At 38.8% G+C, this 16,934-nt stretch overlaps 1 protein-coding gene and 1 long non-coding RNA gene across 4 annotated transcripts; one reads left to right on the top strand and one right to left on the bottom strand.

Moving 5' to 3' along the window:
* The first annotated feature begins 215 nt into the window (after positions 1-215).
* LOC125879107 (adhesion G-protein coupled receptor G5-like) lies at positions 216-16,839 on the top strand. 2 transcript variants are annotated; one of them, XM_049560758.1, is made up of 16 exons: positions 216-244; positions 739-829; positions 6,027-6,073; positions 6,375-6,481; positions 6,569-6,644; positions 6,890-7,031; positions 7,488-7,607; positions 9,217-9,336; positions 9,483-9,528; positions 9,626-9,720; positions 11,326-11,444; positions 11,831-12,099; positions 12,197-12,293; positions 12,565-12,694; positions 14,036-14,192; positions 15,188-16,839. In XM_049560758.1, exons 4-16 carry the CDS (start codon positions 6,376-6,378, stop codon positions 15,280-15,282), a joined length of 1,572 nt encoding a protein of 523 aa, XP_049416715.1. In that variant the 5' UTR covers positions 216-244; positions 739-829; positions 6,027-6,073; position 6,375; the 3' UTR covers positions 15,283-16,839. The 2 variants fall into 2 exon arrangements, with proteins under 2 accessions (XP_049416715.1, XP_049416723.1); XM_049560766.1 differs by lacking the exons at positions 216-244; positions 739-829; positions 6,027-6,073; positions 6,375-6,481 and having other exon boundaries at positions 6,586-6,644; positions 6,895-7,031.
* Positions 4,868-11,903, bottom strand: LOC125879123 (uncharacterized). Of its 2 annotated transcripts, XR_007447831.1 has the most exons (4): positions 11,803-11,903; positions 10,094-10,573; positions 9,623-9,727; positions 4,868-6,065 (listed from the first exon to the last, which is right to left on the bottom strand). It is a non-coding gene; the product is annotated as an uncharacterized LOC125879123 (long non-coding RNA). The 2 variants fall into 2 exon arrangements; XR_007447830.1 differs by lacking the exon at positions 11,803-11,903 and having other exon boundaries at positions 10,094-11,331.
* Positions 16,840-16,934: the final 95 nt, after the last annotated feature.

Here is a 16,934-nt window from a genome sequence, read left to right on the forward strand (position 1 = left end):
GGTGAGAGGGAAGCATCCGTCATCACTGCAGATGGGTTAATGGGACAGCAGAGAATGATCTTAGCTCCTCAGGCGGTCCCTGTCATTTGCTCCCTCTCTGAGACTGTGGAGAGACATGTCCATATAATCAGATCCCTATCAAGGGATCCCATCTAAGGCAAAAGGAAGTAGCTACTTGCAGAATGGGTATGTTTGTCGAAGCTCAAACCATGCCTAAAACAGCCACTGCATGATCAATATCCAGGTTTGTAATTGTATTTTGTCATTTCTCATTCACTGGGGAGTCACAAAAAAAGATTAAAGAGGGTAAGAGAGAGGGTGATAGTATAGTAAAGGTCTAAAAGGCTCACTGATTTCAGTAGCCTGAGGTCAGTACAGGAGAAGAGGTGCTATAGTCTTACCAAAAACACATAAAGGTCACTGGTAAAGCCTTCCTAAAGTGCTTCAATATCTGAGCCTCGGTGCATGCAGGATATTATAATGCTTCTCAGCTAGTGTTTTAGATGTGGAGGCAAAAGGCAGCAGTAGATCAGCAAAACATTTTGCCATAAGTAAGAGTTTTTCTTTTTTGGAAATCCCCACTGTCTAATGTGTAGCCACTTTTGCTGACAGCTGAAAATGCTACATTTACTGACAAATAAAGAGTATGTTTTATCACCCAGGGTTTTCCATTTAGTCATGAGGATCAGCACCTGCTGTATGTGAGTCATTCTGCTTCACTGGTCTCTTTGTATCCAGGTGAGCAGTCAAAGGTGGTTTCTCACAGGAAGGATCAAACCCCAGAGGCTAACATCCGTCACCCTGACCTGGTGCTGCGCTATGATTAGAGGTAACTTTTGAACAGTTTTAACTCCTATACAGTTAGATGGATTGACTTATAATTTGCCAGATAAGTCCAGCTCAGTGTGCTCAAAAAAGCCACAGAACCATTAAGGTCCACCAAACTAGAATTTCCAACATTTCGATCTTTTTGAAAAATAAATGTTGACATCTTCTCCTTAACTGTAGGTCTGATTTGCACCAAATTTTCTGTGGATCATTATTGGCAATGAACTTAAGAGGAGGTGCACCTTAGCACGTAAATAGACCTAACTTTGTAACAGCTGAGCCCATGGATGTATTGAGATCAAGATACTTCTGGTTTAGCGCTCCAATTATTTGAATGGGAAAAAAGTAATCAAATCTTGGGGCTCTTCTAGACTCTCCAAATGTTATTGGACCAAATGGATTAAATCCCCAGTGCAAGGGTTGCGACGTTCACAAAAATGTAGCGATTGATTTACAAACATCTCATTTACAATATATGTCTAAGAGCATCACGTGATGGGCTCTGAAGTTGGAATTCGGCCGCTATGAAAATCGGCTTCAAAGCCATGGGCACTTCCTGAGGGCCTGGTTGAACCAATCATCACAAAACTTGCTGAAAATGTTGGCATTCCAGTTTGATTTGGGTAGAGGAGGCGAATTTCCGTTTCCGACGTCCGTTTACATGTAAGTAAATATGCTGAACCATTGCGATGGATTCAGAGTTTGCAGTGACGCAAATTATGTTCCGCCTCGTTAGTTCACCGCATGGACCATTTAACCTGGCAAACGTGATTGGTCAATATCAGGCGGACTACAAACAGCCTACAACCGGAAACCAGGGCTCTTCCGCTCTTCTTCTGGAGGCAAGATCTCCGGGGCTTGCCTACACACTCTACATTCACTGAATGTAGAGTCTGTATATAGAGACTACCCGCAACACACCCTGAAATGTTAATTTGAATAAACCACTAGGGGGCACCACAAATGCAAAAACATGGGCATGACAAATTACACTATAAATCAGAAGTTGTTTGCACAATAGTTAGAAAACGCAAGATATGCTGAATAATGTTGAATCGTATGTGTATAATTATTTTGACATCAGGCAATAAGGTGGTGCTGCAATGCAATTTTGATTTATTTTTTAAAACTTCATACCACATCTTCCATGGACCATTACTGGATAAAGCTTATCAAAAGTTATCAAAATCTTTTTTGATATCTCATTGTTTTTCGAAGATATTGAACAGTTTCTTCACAAGCAGCATAGCTCAGCTCATAAATAGACCTGCTTCTACAACCATTACTACGAAATTTGCAGGATATGTCCACATAAGTACCAGAAACATAACCTGAAAGTTTCATTTCCAATGACCAATAGGAGGTGCTACAAATGCAAAAAAAAAAAAAAAAGATAGCTGTGGCATAATACAAATCAGATGTGCCCCAGGGAGTGCACCTTGAAGCCAATTTTTGTAGTGGCCAAACAGTGGAACTATAACTTGAGCATGTCACCTGATGATACTAGGCCCAAAAATACTTTCCCCCAAAGGCTTACTTTGACAAAGAGATATCTGATCTGATTCACCAAATGGTCCATTTCACTATTGGGATTTAATCCACTCAGACCAATAACATTTTGAAAATCTAAAAGATCTGCAAGATTACATCTTTTTATCCCCGTTCAAGTTAGCAGAGCACTAAACCTGAAGTAGCCAGCTCGTCCGGCAGTAGTCTCTAGTGCACTTGCTCTATGGCAACAATGATGCAGAAGCAGTACCAATCACCCAGGTATTTTCATACCAAGGAAATAGAGCTTTTGTGCCTTCACGCACTACTTAGCAACTTTCATAGGAATGAATGGGGTCCTGCCTCCAGCACTGTATCCAGGTCTCTTTTTTCCATCTGTGAAATCAACCCATACATCACAAATTGTTTTTCCAATTATTACAAAACTTGCAGGATATGTTCCATAACAGTGTTGAACCATGTTTGTAGAACTATTTTGAAACTGCTCCTTAGGGGCCACCACCAGCTCCAAACAAGTGCATTGACCTGGCACAAAATCTGGCCATTAATCAATGAGAGTTATCACCAAACTCAATAGTTTTTTTTTTTTTTGTTTGTTTGTTTTTTTAAATCAAACAGAGTTTCTGCAATTAGTCAATAGTGGTGAACACTGTTGCCAAAGAAGAGCGTGGCACGGTACAGATTGGGACATAAATAAATGAGCATCTATCAGATGGTCATAAAACCTGTTCATTATTTTTATGCAGTAGTTGTGAACCATCGAAGGTCTTGATCTTTTGCAACTTTCAACTTGAAATAGTTCATGCTGCCTTCATGCTGCTATATTTGCATTGTTGTAACAGTATTTTATTGTTTTCCTTAGTAAGTAAACACAGACAACATTTGTCTCCCAACAAGAAAACTTCGTCCACAATGACCTCTAAAACAGCAAAATGTATCACTATTGTCTTCAGGGACAATAGACTGTTAAGTTATACAGTAATGCAATACACAACAAACATATATTCACTATACATACACTTGTAGGATAGCTACAGATACATACAGCCATGCTAGTCAACCCCGTCTTCTGCATTTGGCAACAAGTTCTCATTCACATAACACCTTATGTTCCCCTTACGTCCTCTCTTGTCCCCTTACCTCACCTGGCACTGTGAGGAAAGTCGCCATAAAGGTCACACAAAAATGAAATGAGGCAGTCAAGTGTTGTACTGTCCAATTTCAAGTTATAATGTATGTATGTCATGTTGTATAATGTAGCAAATTGCAGTCTGATTTACAGTAGTGATGTGTTAAAGTAGGTTTTAAAATTGTATATAAATTGACTGTAAATACATACAGCTTGTCTGAGTTTGAGTAAGAAAACAATTCATGACACTTTGAAAGATGTGGTCAGTGAACGTGCTTTGTCAAAGCAATGAAAAGTTACTCACTGTTGTGCTGAATGTGTGGAGAGTTTTGAAAATCAAGACCTGGCTGTTGAGAAATGTGTGTAAGCAATTGAAATGTATTGTATGTTCTTCTTTGTTTTGTTTTGCTCAGTCAGCTCTGTTCTATTCTGATTAAGTCTTGTCTCGTCTGATTTGTTGGCTCTTTGCCGAACGGGCCACCTGGTGGAAAGGCCACCTGCGTGCCCAGCCAGTTAACTTGTTGATGGATAAAGCATAATGCGTAATACACACACACACACACACACACACACACATACGCAGCAGAGAGAGAGAGCAATGGAATGCATGCTCAGCATCACAAGCTACAGGTGGGTCCATAAACACATAAGAGTTAGAATTAGTCAGGTGGCCTCAGGTTCTTCTGATGACAATACCAGCTCCAAACACAAAACATCAAACACCATCACCACCATCACTTCCTCCACAAGTCAAATGGGCCTGACAGATACTGAGCGTGTTCAAGATTACGTAAGTGAATTCATAAATACGTATGAAATAAATAATCACATGAATAAAAAAATGTGGAAAAAATGTAAGTGAATTAATAATTTCTGAAATGATTAAAGATTTTATTAAATCTCAACTCATAAATAAGTAATGTTATTTTATCTCCTTTTATCAAGGGTTTTATAGGACTTTTTTCCATTATAATGTCACTTAATTTAACAATGTCATTTTTTATAATGATGAAAAGTGACATTATGGCCCCCAGGGGTAGAGGGCAGTGACAACACCACTGTCATGAAAAGTCATGTCATCATAAAACAACATGAAACATGTTAACAGGAAAAATGTCACAATAAAATAAATATGATCTGCAAGGAAATTTGGTAATTATAGGTATGAATTGTGAAACATTTTGTAATAATTGCTTGAGATTTAATAATTTCTTCAATTATTACAGAAATTGTTGGCTCATTTATGTATTTTACACACCTTATTCCTGTGATTATTTTTCTCATAATGTCTGTTGTATTTATTTAATATTGAACAGTTTTGGTTTTATAGACAGTAGACATGGGCATTTTGTCTACTCTTAATAGTGTGTGTGTGTGTGTGTGTGTGTGGGGGATATGACTTAATGAACATGCTTGTTTTTTTTCTGCTCCATTACATGTAAATGTCACAATAGCCAGAAAATATGGGAGTAAGATGTGCATGGCTTGCAATAAAGATCCAGGTTTTCATGTAGAATACATATGTGATGGAGAGCAGTGGGGTCTTCATTGGGGGAAAACTGGAACTGATTACCCAGGGCCCCAGTGGGAGGGGAGCCCCCGAAATTCTAGAAGTTTAGTATTATTTGCTTATTTTTTATTTCTAAATAATTAATGCCATTACTAAATTAAAAGTGGCTGACTTAATCAGTTGAAAGACTGAGCGTTGGACAGTGGAAAATGGCAAAATGGCTTAATAAACCCCTACACTAGGATTCGTTTTGAAACGCAGCTAGAGCAGAGTGAACGACTGCTTATGCTGCTGGAGCACCAGCTGACAATGTCATGTCTTTCCCAGAGAAAGGGAAATCAGGGTTCCAAGAAAGAAAGGAAGCCAACTTTGTCAGAAAAAAATTCAAAAGGTGTGTGAGAGAGACATGGATCAAGAGATGAAGGGCGAGGACCCACAGAGACTGCTTATGTATTAGGCCCAGAATTTGGTGCTACACCCCTGCAGGAGAGTCACAATTCAAATGTTTGCCTGTTACCAAAAATACATTTTTGCGATTACTGAATTCTCCAGGCTTTGATTTAACATTTCATTCTTGTCATACAAGAGGACAAAATACAACATCATCAAATAAGAGGACTTGATGCCTTCATTCAACTCACAACACCTTGGCTTTTTTGATATTTTTTGTGTGCTCCTGCCCTCTGTTGGTTTAAGTAGTGACATGCAGCCATTAACCAAGTGCAGTGCAGTATATTGACCAATGACTGCAATGAAGTTCAGGATAAACAAACTTCTAAACAAAACCTTTAGGGCTTACAGTATATAATAATTTGCAATGCATTCAATGTTAAGTGTAATGTTCTTTAGTTTGTGAGCCCATATTAGGTGACAACAAAGGTGATACAAAAGGTATTTTTAGCTTTTTGTCAGTTACTTCCTACTTACTTCCTTTTTTTTGTTTCAGAATGTCATTTACATGTTGTTGGGTTGTTTTTTTTTTTCACTTCTCATGAAGCGCTTTAATTTCGGCTGGCTTCCTCACTTGCTTCTGTCCTGTTGTCACATCAGCTGTACTCGATATCTTCTTCAGACAGGGGAACCAGCAACCTGAAAAGGTAGACAATGTTTTGATTCTCTTTAGGTCAGAACTATATAACTTAGCTATCTACATTGATGCTGATATTAGGCCTATGGAATATCTGTTGGTTATTGGTTAAGTGTATGGAAATGACTGCTTTTGTAGTCTCAGCTGAGATCAACAGATGTGGTCAGGGGATTGTGTTTGTATTTCCCCCCATGTCTGTGTTTTGTAGATGACCTCAGAGGGGTCACATTTAATGACTATTTCTTTGCTATACATTTGTCTGTAAAGCACAAACAGGTTTTTGTTCTAAATTAATCCTGTTCCCTTAACAGGATGGAGCTGTGGCTCCTCTGTTGGCTGGTCCTGACTTTGGTGTCTCATAACATCACCTTTCAACAGGGTCCAGGTCATTGTAAAGTGTCCAACGGAAAGAAACATCGTTAGTTGCCACAAAATATGTTTTCTTAAAAATATATACTATTTTTGTATTTCTTGAATATCAATCAATCATTCATTTATTCTACAGAACCTTCAGACAGCAGAAATTGTATGGAAGACGTGAACAACCTTTTGGGAAACGGAAAACTAAGTGACTCTATTGAGTAAACATTTTAATTCTCTACTATCTGTTGGGATTTTTATGTTTTTGTGAGCATCCATGTTTGAGTAATTAAAAAAAAGTATTTCACCAGATATGTACATGGGAGTAAAAACCAGGGCAAAGGGTTGAAATCACATGTAAGGTTAAGGCATTCAGTGGTCCAGAATTAATGGCATGTTTTAAGGAAAACAATTTTAAATTGTAATGATGTGAATATGTTTGTACTTTGTTGTCCTCTTCCACAAGAGCAGTGAGGGCCCTAGAGGAGTTTCTAGAGGAAACAGAGATGCATGAGACTAAATCCATGTCTGTCGGCCGTTTGGTGGCTGTTCTGCACAAACAAAAAGGCCCCTTCAGAGGTCTTAAACTTTCTGCTAATGATGATGAGGTAAGTATGCTAGTAGCATGGCCCTATATGGCAATGTTAGCAATTAGTTAGCGAACGTTCTGATCCCTTGTCCATGTTCCTAAGAATGAATTTTATTCACACTGGTGATCCCCTGACTTTTTCTCTATAGCTCCACCACCACCAACACCATAACTGCTAATTAGAAAATGTTAGGTTTGCATGCTAACATGCAAATCTAAGATGGTGAGCATAGTAAACATTATATCTGCTTTGCATGCTAACATTGACTTGTGAGCATGTTTGCATGTCAACATTAGCATTTAGCTCAGTGCAGCACTGTGCCTAAGTATAGTCTCAATGAGCTGCAAGCATTGTGGGTCTTTTTTAACATACTTGCTTTGCAACATTTGCATCTTTTTTTAAATGTTTGCAGCTGGTAATAGAGTTACCCATGTTACAGTTACCCAAAATGTTTTTCTCTGTTCTCTGATATAGGCAAAGTCAGAAGAGGCTGTCACCAACAGCAAAGTGAGCGTTCGACTGCCGAAAGAGTTGGATATTGGATCAGACAACACGGTTGTGTTCTGCATGCTTACCTGGCCTGAAGCAAATGGGGTCAGAGACTACACACTATTATGTAAAATTCTGCGTAAAAGAATCTGAAGAACTGTAGTCCGAAAGACTATATGTGCATTTTACATTGTATGCAAGGGACCCAAATTATCTGGAGCACTTTGCACACCATAACTGCTCCTTACACTGACATGCAGTTTTGCAGCATGTTCATTGTTTTCATGCTCATATTATTACGATTTAGATAACGGGGTTCAGATGGGATTCATTTGGAAATGGTCTGGTCTTTTGTGTTACATACCACACACTGTATCATCAATCAAGCCAGTTAGGAAAACAGTATGCAAATATTATTTTGACTATAATATAATAGTCAAAATCTTTTTATATAAAACTCGGGTTGTAAAAAAACATAAATCTATTTTTATCACAACAAAATGTATATATTTTGCATAATTGGTGCCCATTTTCAAATCATATTTTGGAATTATTTATTGCATTCTGGGCAGCCATTGATTCTATGTTAATATCAATGAACCGGGGCTGGGACAGGTGTGAAACCAGAGTGGCTCTTTACTGTGGTGTCTGTTTGTGTTTTTGCAAATGAACCAAGTAGTTGCAGTGTTTCACATTACCCTTTTAACTTTAAATGCATGCACTGCTTCTATTTTTCTTTTCTTTTTTTTTGTGGCTAAAGAAAAAATTCAGCCCGATAGCACCTTAAGAAATTATTTTATTATCAGCATTAGCTTTTCTCTACTGGCTGCAATGGTTTACAGGAAGTGGACTAGGTGTACCTCATTTACAAGTGAACAAGGTTTGGGTTGAGTTTATAAAAAGAGGAACACTGTCGAAGGTTGTAAATCTGACGTCATAGCTTGCATGTGCTCATTTTTCCAAGCTAAATTACTCAATATATTTAGCTCATATAAATGACCACATAGTTTCTGCTTCAGCTGACCACCAGCTACTCATTTTAACCACAGGAAGACAAACCATGTCAACTTTAGTCTCTATAAACAGACTCTACATATCGCTGTCTGCCGGAAGTCAGACAGTGAATAGGCCTACAGCCGATGGGTTCCGAGAATGTGTCAAGTAAAGTGAGCTGAACAGGGCACAGGTTCATTCATTTGATAATATAACTAGCACTGTTGCATTTCATTGATTTAATTTTTTATAAGAATAGTACTAACCAAGTAAAGCCACTAAAAACAATTACATTGCATTTGTGGGAGCGTTCACATTTTGATACTAAGCATAGTGGTTTGACACATAAACTGTGTGTTTTTTTCGTGCCTTGTACAATTGGTCAACGATCACCCTGACAGAAATCATTCATAAAAGAGGAAGAGATGTCAATTTCTGACTAAATACAATATCCCTAATGGTGCAGCAATGCATGCAAGGGTAACAAACAGCTGTCACTTTTTGCTTCAGTCTGCAGTAACATGCAAAACATTATTAGTTTCGGCAAGCTTTTATGAAGGATACACCGATACAGAAAGACTGATAATATCAAGCACAGGATGATAGGGTGGATATTTTCTACTAACCACAGTGGTAACTTCAGGAAAGTGATGACATTTGTCACAATACTTGTCTTGCATAACCTGCCAAAGTAACTGTCTGACTGTATGTTGTCCTGTAGATCATATGGGGAAACAAAGCTGTATTATATGAGAGCAGACTGGTTGGCCTGAGTGTGGGGGGCAAGAACATTTCAGGACTACGGGAGTATGTCAACATCACATGGAATCTCACTGTAAATGTAAATACAAGCTCATTTCTCCAATCATTTGCTGTAATCTTAACTTCTGTGACTTTTTATATTTGTATGTTTTGCCAAACAAAAGTCATAATTAATACATACAATATAAAATACAAATGTAAAGCTGTTATATTGTTGTGTCACAGGAGACCCAAGAACCCAGGTGTGTCTTCTTTAACTTTTCAACCAAGGGTGAGTAACCAGACATCACATCCATCATGAATAACTTTTAACTTACAATAGAGTTTATGAAATTGGGATCTGTCTGTCTCTTTGTTTGACTTACCAGAATACAGCAGCGAGGGCTGTGAAACAGTGTGGGAACCTGGTCAGAGTGACGTCACCTGCTCCTGTAATCACCTCACATACTTTGGTGTGCTCATGGTAGGCTCTGCCCTCCTCGAACATAGTAGAATTGCATAGAGACAAAAGAGACATTGTGTACAGGATGTAAGTAAATCGTGAACATGACGTAATGTTACATAAGCAAGTTAAGTTCAAATAAGTCAACACTGACTTTTGGTTTTAACACGGGACACAAACAGCAGTCTCCTGGGTGAAAGTGCTGTGTTTGTCAACCCACCCACCACCCCAGCTGTCTTCTGTACAAGGACTTTGTTACACTTTATACTACCTATGGGGTCATAACCAGGGATGTAAAAAGAGAACTGGATACAGTGTTGCAGGGCCCCTATTTATTTAAAGTTGCTCAATGCGCATGAAGCCAAAAAAGGTTGATTTCCGGGTATAAAATCACCTGCATCTGCTGCATCCATGGGACCCACAGAGCACTAGTGTTTCCTTTGACCCAGTCTTCCAGGTACTTGGTCTCAGGCTCTGTCACATAAATGACAGAAAGAAAGTAACTCTGGATTCGGCTATTAGTGATTTTTACAACTTTTAGGACATAATGATTTAAATAGGGACTATTCATACTGGGAAGTTTACATGCCTCAAAAAAAAAGAAAAAAGATCCACTAATTCACAGACATATTTTTCACAATGTAAGTCTATGAGAAAAATACTTTTAGGCCCAGTGGCATTGTGTGTTGTATTCTACAGTTTGGCCACTATGTCAAATTGACTTCAAAGCCTGGCATTATTCTTGGGGGCTTGGTCATAACAATCAATAACTCACTGTGTGACGTTGTTGAACCAGGGAATTCATGTCTCAACCACAACACGAGAGAGGATCCTTATTGACTTTCCACTGGCATTGTTTCTGTTCTTCTAGCACCTAATTTGAATACATGACATGACAAAACATCTTCCACGAGGCCTATTAAATTGCTACTTCATCTACTAGCCAGAAGCAACAACAGTCCATTGATTTACCAAAAAGATATATTGAAAAAATGTAGATAGACAATATAAACGTATAGAGTGTAGATATAGTGAATAACCTTTTAGCATGACCTCCGCACCTTCAGCCCTTTAACTTATCTTAACACGTATCTTAAATGTCTACAGTGTGTTGCCTTTGACTGTCAAACATTTCCCTCAAAGGTTCATTGTCATGAATTTTTATATGCTGCATTGCTGTGTGATGTCATGCTTTGCTGCTTACTGTATTGTCATTCATAATTCTACCACTAAATCTTTATATAGATATGTATAATTCAACACATTATGACTTTTAGTTAAGATATGTAAGTATTAGCAGCAAGATATCGTGGTATATTTAAGTATCACTTATAGAAGTAATCAAGAGTCATAATGCACAATGTAATTATATATATTATTAGATTATTAGTAATGACGCATAACGGTTACATACTGCTAAATGAACATATGGAATTGAATACAAAACCTGGTGAGAATGGAGCTTATTTAAACCGCATTATGCATTTCGGCAGTTTAATTTGTAACTCTGCGTCATTATTTATTAGCTTTTCTCATGCAAATCCTTATCAGCTCTATCAGATAAATGTAATAACGTAAAAAGACAAAATTCCCCTGTAAAACATAATCTTTGTATTCTCTCCTCAGGTGTCTCCTTCCTCCCTTTCAGATGTAGACCTGGAGGTTCTGTCTTACATCACTGTGATTGGCTGTAGTCTTTCTCTTTTTACCCTGGTCATCACTGTTCTGCTCTTCATCACAAATAGGTAATCTATTCTCCCCAGGTGAATGACGGGACTTCATCCCTCCTTACCTTCAGTCTAAGCTCTCATATTTTCAGGCACAGCAGCAACCCTCTGTCCCCGCCCCATCACTTCTTTACTTTAGCACTTTCTGAATGGCTTTGTCCACATTTTCCTGATTAATTACTTTCCTTCTTCCATGACTTTAAATGCCATGTGCTCTACCTCCTTCTCTATCACACTTGTCATTCCTTCTTGCAGTAAATGCCATCCTTCCTTCCTTATTTTTGGATGCAACATCCTTCCTTTCTTCCCCAACTTAATGACTTAATTTCAGTGCTACTGATAAGATGGTGAAATCTGCACATAACTGAACACTTACCACACATCAACTCTCCTCTATCTGACAGAAAAGCCAGAACAGATGTCTCCATGAAAGTCCACATCAACCTTGTCATTGCCCTGATCCTCCTCAACCTGCACTTCCTCCCAAGCCAGGCGGTGGCAGCACTGTCCTCCACTGGGCTTTGCCTTTACATGGCCCTCTCTCTTCATTACTCCCTGCTGGCCACTTTCAGTTGGATGGCCCTGGAGGGTTTCCACCTCTACCTCCTCTTGGTCAGAGTCTTCAACATCTATGTCAGGAGATACTTGCTCAAACTCAGCGCGGTGGGATGGGGTGAGTGCAGTCGCCAAGGCTAGGGACCTATAAATTGCCAGCATCAGCCAACAAACTCTTGAGTGATTGAACTCCTTGCTTAATCCTTGTGTTTCAGGTATCCCTGCAGTCATAGTGGCCCTGGTCATCATCATTGACAGAAGCGCATATGGACGTGTCCCTCTTGACTTCGATAACCCCAACAGCACTAAAATGTAAGGGAGAGGCAGGAACAAATTTGCAAGCGAGTACAATCTAGACTAATGATTAATTGTTGATTGTTTTGCATGTGCATCATATTTTCTGTGTAATTGAATGCATTTGGAAATTGTGCATGAACACAATTCACAGTAACAACCGTTATTATAAATGACAGTTCCAGGAATACTTCACAGCTGAATCTTTAGTCGCCTGAATTTCCATTTTTTAATACAGAATTCATATTTAATTCAATCCCTAATCTATACTCTCTCTTTCTATGTGTAGATGCTATATAGGCAATACTACAGTGAAGACGGTGACTACAGTTGGAGTATTTGGCTTGGTGTTCCTCTTTGATGTGATCATGTTAGGGGTGACAATCAGACGTGTTGTGAGTCTCCACCAAATCAAAGAGGTTCGAGTCATAACTATTATTCCCCTGTGCTACAATCCTCATCCTCTGTCAACATTTAACATTGTAAAAGCTATTAAAAACAATTCACTGCGCCACTCTGACGCACTATGCCACATGGACCGGCTGTGCCAGGATCCTCATTGTAAAATTACATATTTGCAACCTTTTTGTCAAGATTGACCCCTCAGTATGAACCAGTGGGCTTGAGGCTGAGTGTCATAAACACAGCAGGGAAGATGAAAATATGATCGACACGTTGTTTATTTTGGTTTATGTATGGGATTTGTAGGCAATTTAGAATGTCTTGTTCTTTATCTTTGTCTGATATTGAAAGGATACATTTCCTTTTTAAAAAATCAATTTAGTCTATGTTTGCTATTGTGATAACCTTCCATTAGTGTCTGGTAATTTTGTTAACAGTTCACCCCAGAATCAAGAATACATATTTGTCCTCTTACCCATAGTGCTATTTATCAATATAGATTGTTTCGGTGACAGTTGCTGAACATTGGAGATTTCTGCCTTCTTTCCACTATAATGGAATTAGATGGCACTCGGCTCATGGTAGCATCAAAAAAAAAAGTATACATTTGAAAAACTCATCAGCAATGTCTCTTTTCAGAAATCATAATCTAATTTACTCAAGATAATCAGCACACCTTATTGTGAGCAGTTTCATATGGGAACTATTTTCTTTCCACAAAACTATGCTCGCCAACTGTATCACTGCGCAGAAGGAAGCGTGCATCTACTTATTTACAAGATGCTCGTGCGTGATACAGAATGAGATGTATACATTAATGGTATCCTCAGCTGAGCTGTGATGTTTGCTAGCTCAAGTGAGCTAGAAGTATCAAACTAAGATCCGCACTTCCCTCTGCACAGTGATACACCTGATGAGTGTAGTTTGTCAGAAAGAAAATAGTTCCGACAAGGTCTGTGGGTTATCTTGAGTAAGCAGGTCATGATTTCTGAAAAGATGCATTGCTGTTGAGTGTCATCTAGTTTGCTACAGGTAACAGGAAAAAATCAATAAATCCTGGGTTGAACTGACCCTTTAATACTCATTCTCACCATAGTTGTCTCCCTTACACACACAGTCTGTATACAGTAAGTCAACAGCTGTATCTCAAAATGGTGATGACCTAATAAGACTCCTGAGAGAAAAATTTTAAAATGAAGAAAATAAATCTACTTCCACTCAGGACGAGTTTTCTAGACTCACCACTGTCCTCAAAAGCACATTTGATGTTCAGTGTTAAGACCAAATACACTTCATTGTCTCTAACCAGTAGTTTCTGAGTGTCTTTAACCTGCTCATGTGTCATTTTTGCAAGTCAGTTTGGGAAGAGTGACCCTGGTAGAGCCAAGAGAGACATCTGTACCCTGCTGGGAGTCACTACGCTGCTTGGCATTACCTGGGGCCTGGTCTTCTTCTCATTTGGCTACCTAACCACTCCTGGCCTCTATCTCTTCTGCATCCTGAACTCACTGCAAGGTCTGCACAACCTGTCTTCACATGATCAGCTCTTACATGTGGTGATGTCAGCCAAGCGTTGTTGGCTGATAGTTCATTGACAGTATTCAAAGTCGATCCTCTTTGTTTCACGCTTGATTAGTAGATTTAGGATGGGGCACAATAGTGTGTTACTTCCGTAACTACAGAAAGCTAAAAATAGCATTTTTTTTTACATTGATTCACATGTTTATGCCAAATCTAACTTTGTTTAGAGCAACGAAGCTATCAAGGAAAGGTCATACGTCAGTCGAGGATTATGAGATATTGAGGGACTCTGTTTGTCTAAATATGCGCATTCATTTTCCTTGTTAATGGTCTCCAAACAGATCATGGCTCTGTCAGCTGCAACTCAGCCTCTGCTGGACAGAGCCATGATCCGTTTGGAAACCAATGATAAGGAAAACAAATGCGCATAATCAGATAAAATCAGTAAGCGTCATGTAATGTGTGTTTTTTAATCTGGTGGAAGGGTTTTTCAGTGAAAGTTGATGGGTTATAGTGTGATTTGCAGGGCCCACCAATAGAACTAACACCAAAGACTCGCTCCTCAAACACTGCCACTGACATATGACCTTTCCTTCATGAAAGTTTCCTTGGTTAAGAGCAGGAACTGCTGTAATGTTTTGTCTATGCAGGACCATAAAGGCCAACTTGGGACTCTCTCACTGTGAATGATTAATTGAAACACAAATTTGTACAGCAGCATGAATAGCTTCACAATACATGGTGAACGTTTCTGGATTTTCACCCATGACACAAGTTCAGGAGTTTTGCAAACTGAGAACTCCTCAAATGTCAAGAATTGGTGTATGTTATGATAATATTTTTACAGATATCAGCCTGACTATTTGTATACCGACAAACAGTGACATGGCACGGTTGTTTATCAGTCAGCTATTTGCATGATTTGCATGATCTTGTCTTCCTGTACTCTCCCTAACACTGTCCCTGTCTCTTTTCCTCCTTTCATTTAGGTTTCTTCATCTTCCTGTGGTTTGTGATGTCTTTGAGAAAGACTGAGAACCCACCGGCTAAGACGAGTAGTGAAACACGCAGCACCAACAGCTAAGGCTAAAGCCATCACACCGAGACATTTTTATTGTGTGTGTGTGTGTGTGTGTGTGTGTGTGTTTAGACGTATTCATACTGTCAAGTTTGCTAATATTATTTCTTTTTTAGATGTCTTGTGCAACAATGTAGCAGAGAAGCAAACATGCTAGTTATGGTGAACTCAGCTGTAGGTGACTCTAATATTTAATACAAAGATTCATAAATTTAGTGTGATTTTTGTTTGTTTTGTCATGTACCCTGTAGCTCTGTGTTGAAGTGTTTATCCATCCTCTATACCCAGCAGCTCTTCTGCTTCATTTTGTGCACAACTGTGTGAACATGAAAAGAGCATGCACGCTACTTTGAATCATGGACTGCCTTGGTGTGACTGTCACACCCTGAGATTTCTTTTTCTTTTTACACAGAACATCCAGAAGGGAAGTTAAGAGGATATCATTAATCTCCTCTTTGAGCCCTCACCAAAATCATTTTGCTACTGAACTCTGCATCCACTAAACTAAAGTGCCTGGTGCAAGTGTGACCCGTAACTGTGTAGATCATCGCAACATAGTTGAACACCATCCATCACTATCCCCGAAACACACTCCAATGTAGCACAGAGTAGATGATTAAGCATTTTACCTTTTCCATTTTGGGGCAGCTTGATGTGGGTCGTACCCATCTCACTCCTATTAGCGAAAATTTCAGGAGAGAATGTTGCAATGAGGAGATCCTTTGATAACCCATTAAAGAAGAGAGAGAGAATCTATCAAGCAATGGCAACGAGTTGCCCAGATATGACAGGGAGAGCTACTGTAATTGGTGCAGATTGATTTTATGCCTCAAGCCCAGTCGCCAGAAGAGAGTGTTGGCATTGTACATTTGTGCAAACCATGCTACATTTGTACATTTCATACGCATAATATCAAAGTTTCTAAGATGATGTAGTTGACTACATACAAGCGGATTTTGTCATCCGGAGATGGCGGATTGTGTGACACCATCTGCCATCCCACACCACTGAAGACTATTGTTCAAGACCGACAAAGAAAAAATTTGATTGTTTTTAGCTGAGCTACTAAAATTGTGCCACCAAAAACAAGTAATAAAAGCCAAAACAGGATCTTTTCCTAATGATAACCAAGTGTTTTTTGTGCCTAAACATAGCCACACATTAACCACAGCATTTTTGAAATATAAAGAAATTTACAAATGTTACATATCCATGCTTTGCAGAAACGTACATATGCTATTATCCATTTTGGTGACTGGGTTGAAGGCACATATCTACTTTTCTGCAGTATGTCATGACAGGATCTGGGTCAGATCTGACACTGATTGAGTGCAAGACTTTCTGAGAGTGTAGATTCTGAGGTGTACCCTTGCAGAGAATCATCTATTTCATATTGTATATTTTATTTGAAGTACTGTTTTGTGAAGATTTTCATCATAAATATATATATATATATATGTACAGTATATATATTAAACTTTTTTTCACATGTTCATATGTGTCTACATATGTTACTTTAATGCTGTGCATTCAGTTTCACTGAAAGCTGTGTGCACCAGTACACCTGGAAACTTTACAGCCCTCAGTGGTTTTCCAAACCATAAGGTTATTGTATATGATATCACCTTCATGGTGACAGACCTGGTTTACTGTAGCAG

This window comes from Epinephelus fuscoguttatus, linkage group LG2 (genome assembly GCF_011397635.1).
Source record: "Epinephelus fuscoguttatus linkage group LG2, E.fuscoguttatus.final_Chr_v1".
Taxonomy (NCBI): domain Eukaryota; kingdom Metazoa; phylum Chordata; class Actinopteri; order Perciformes; family Serranidae; genus Epinephelus; species Epinephelus fuscoguttatus.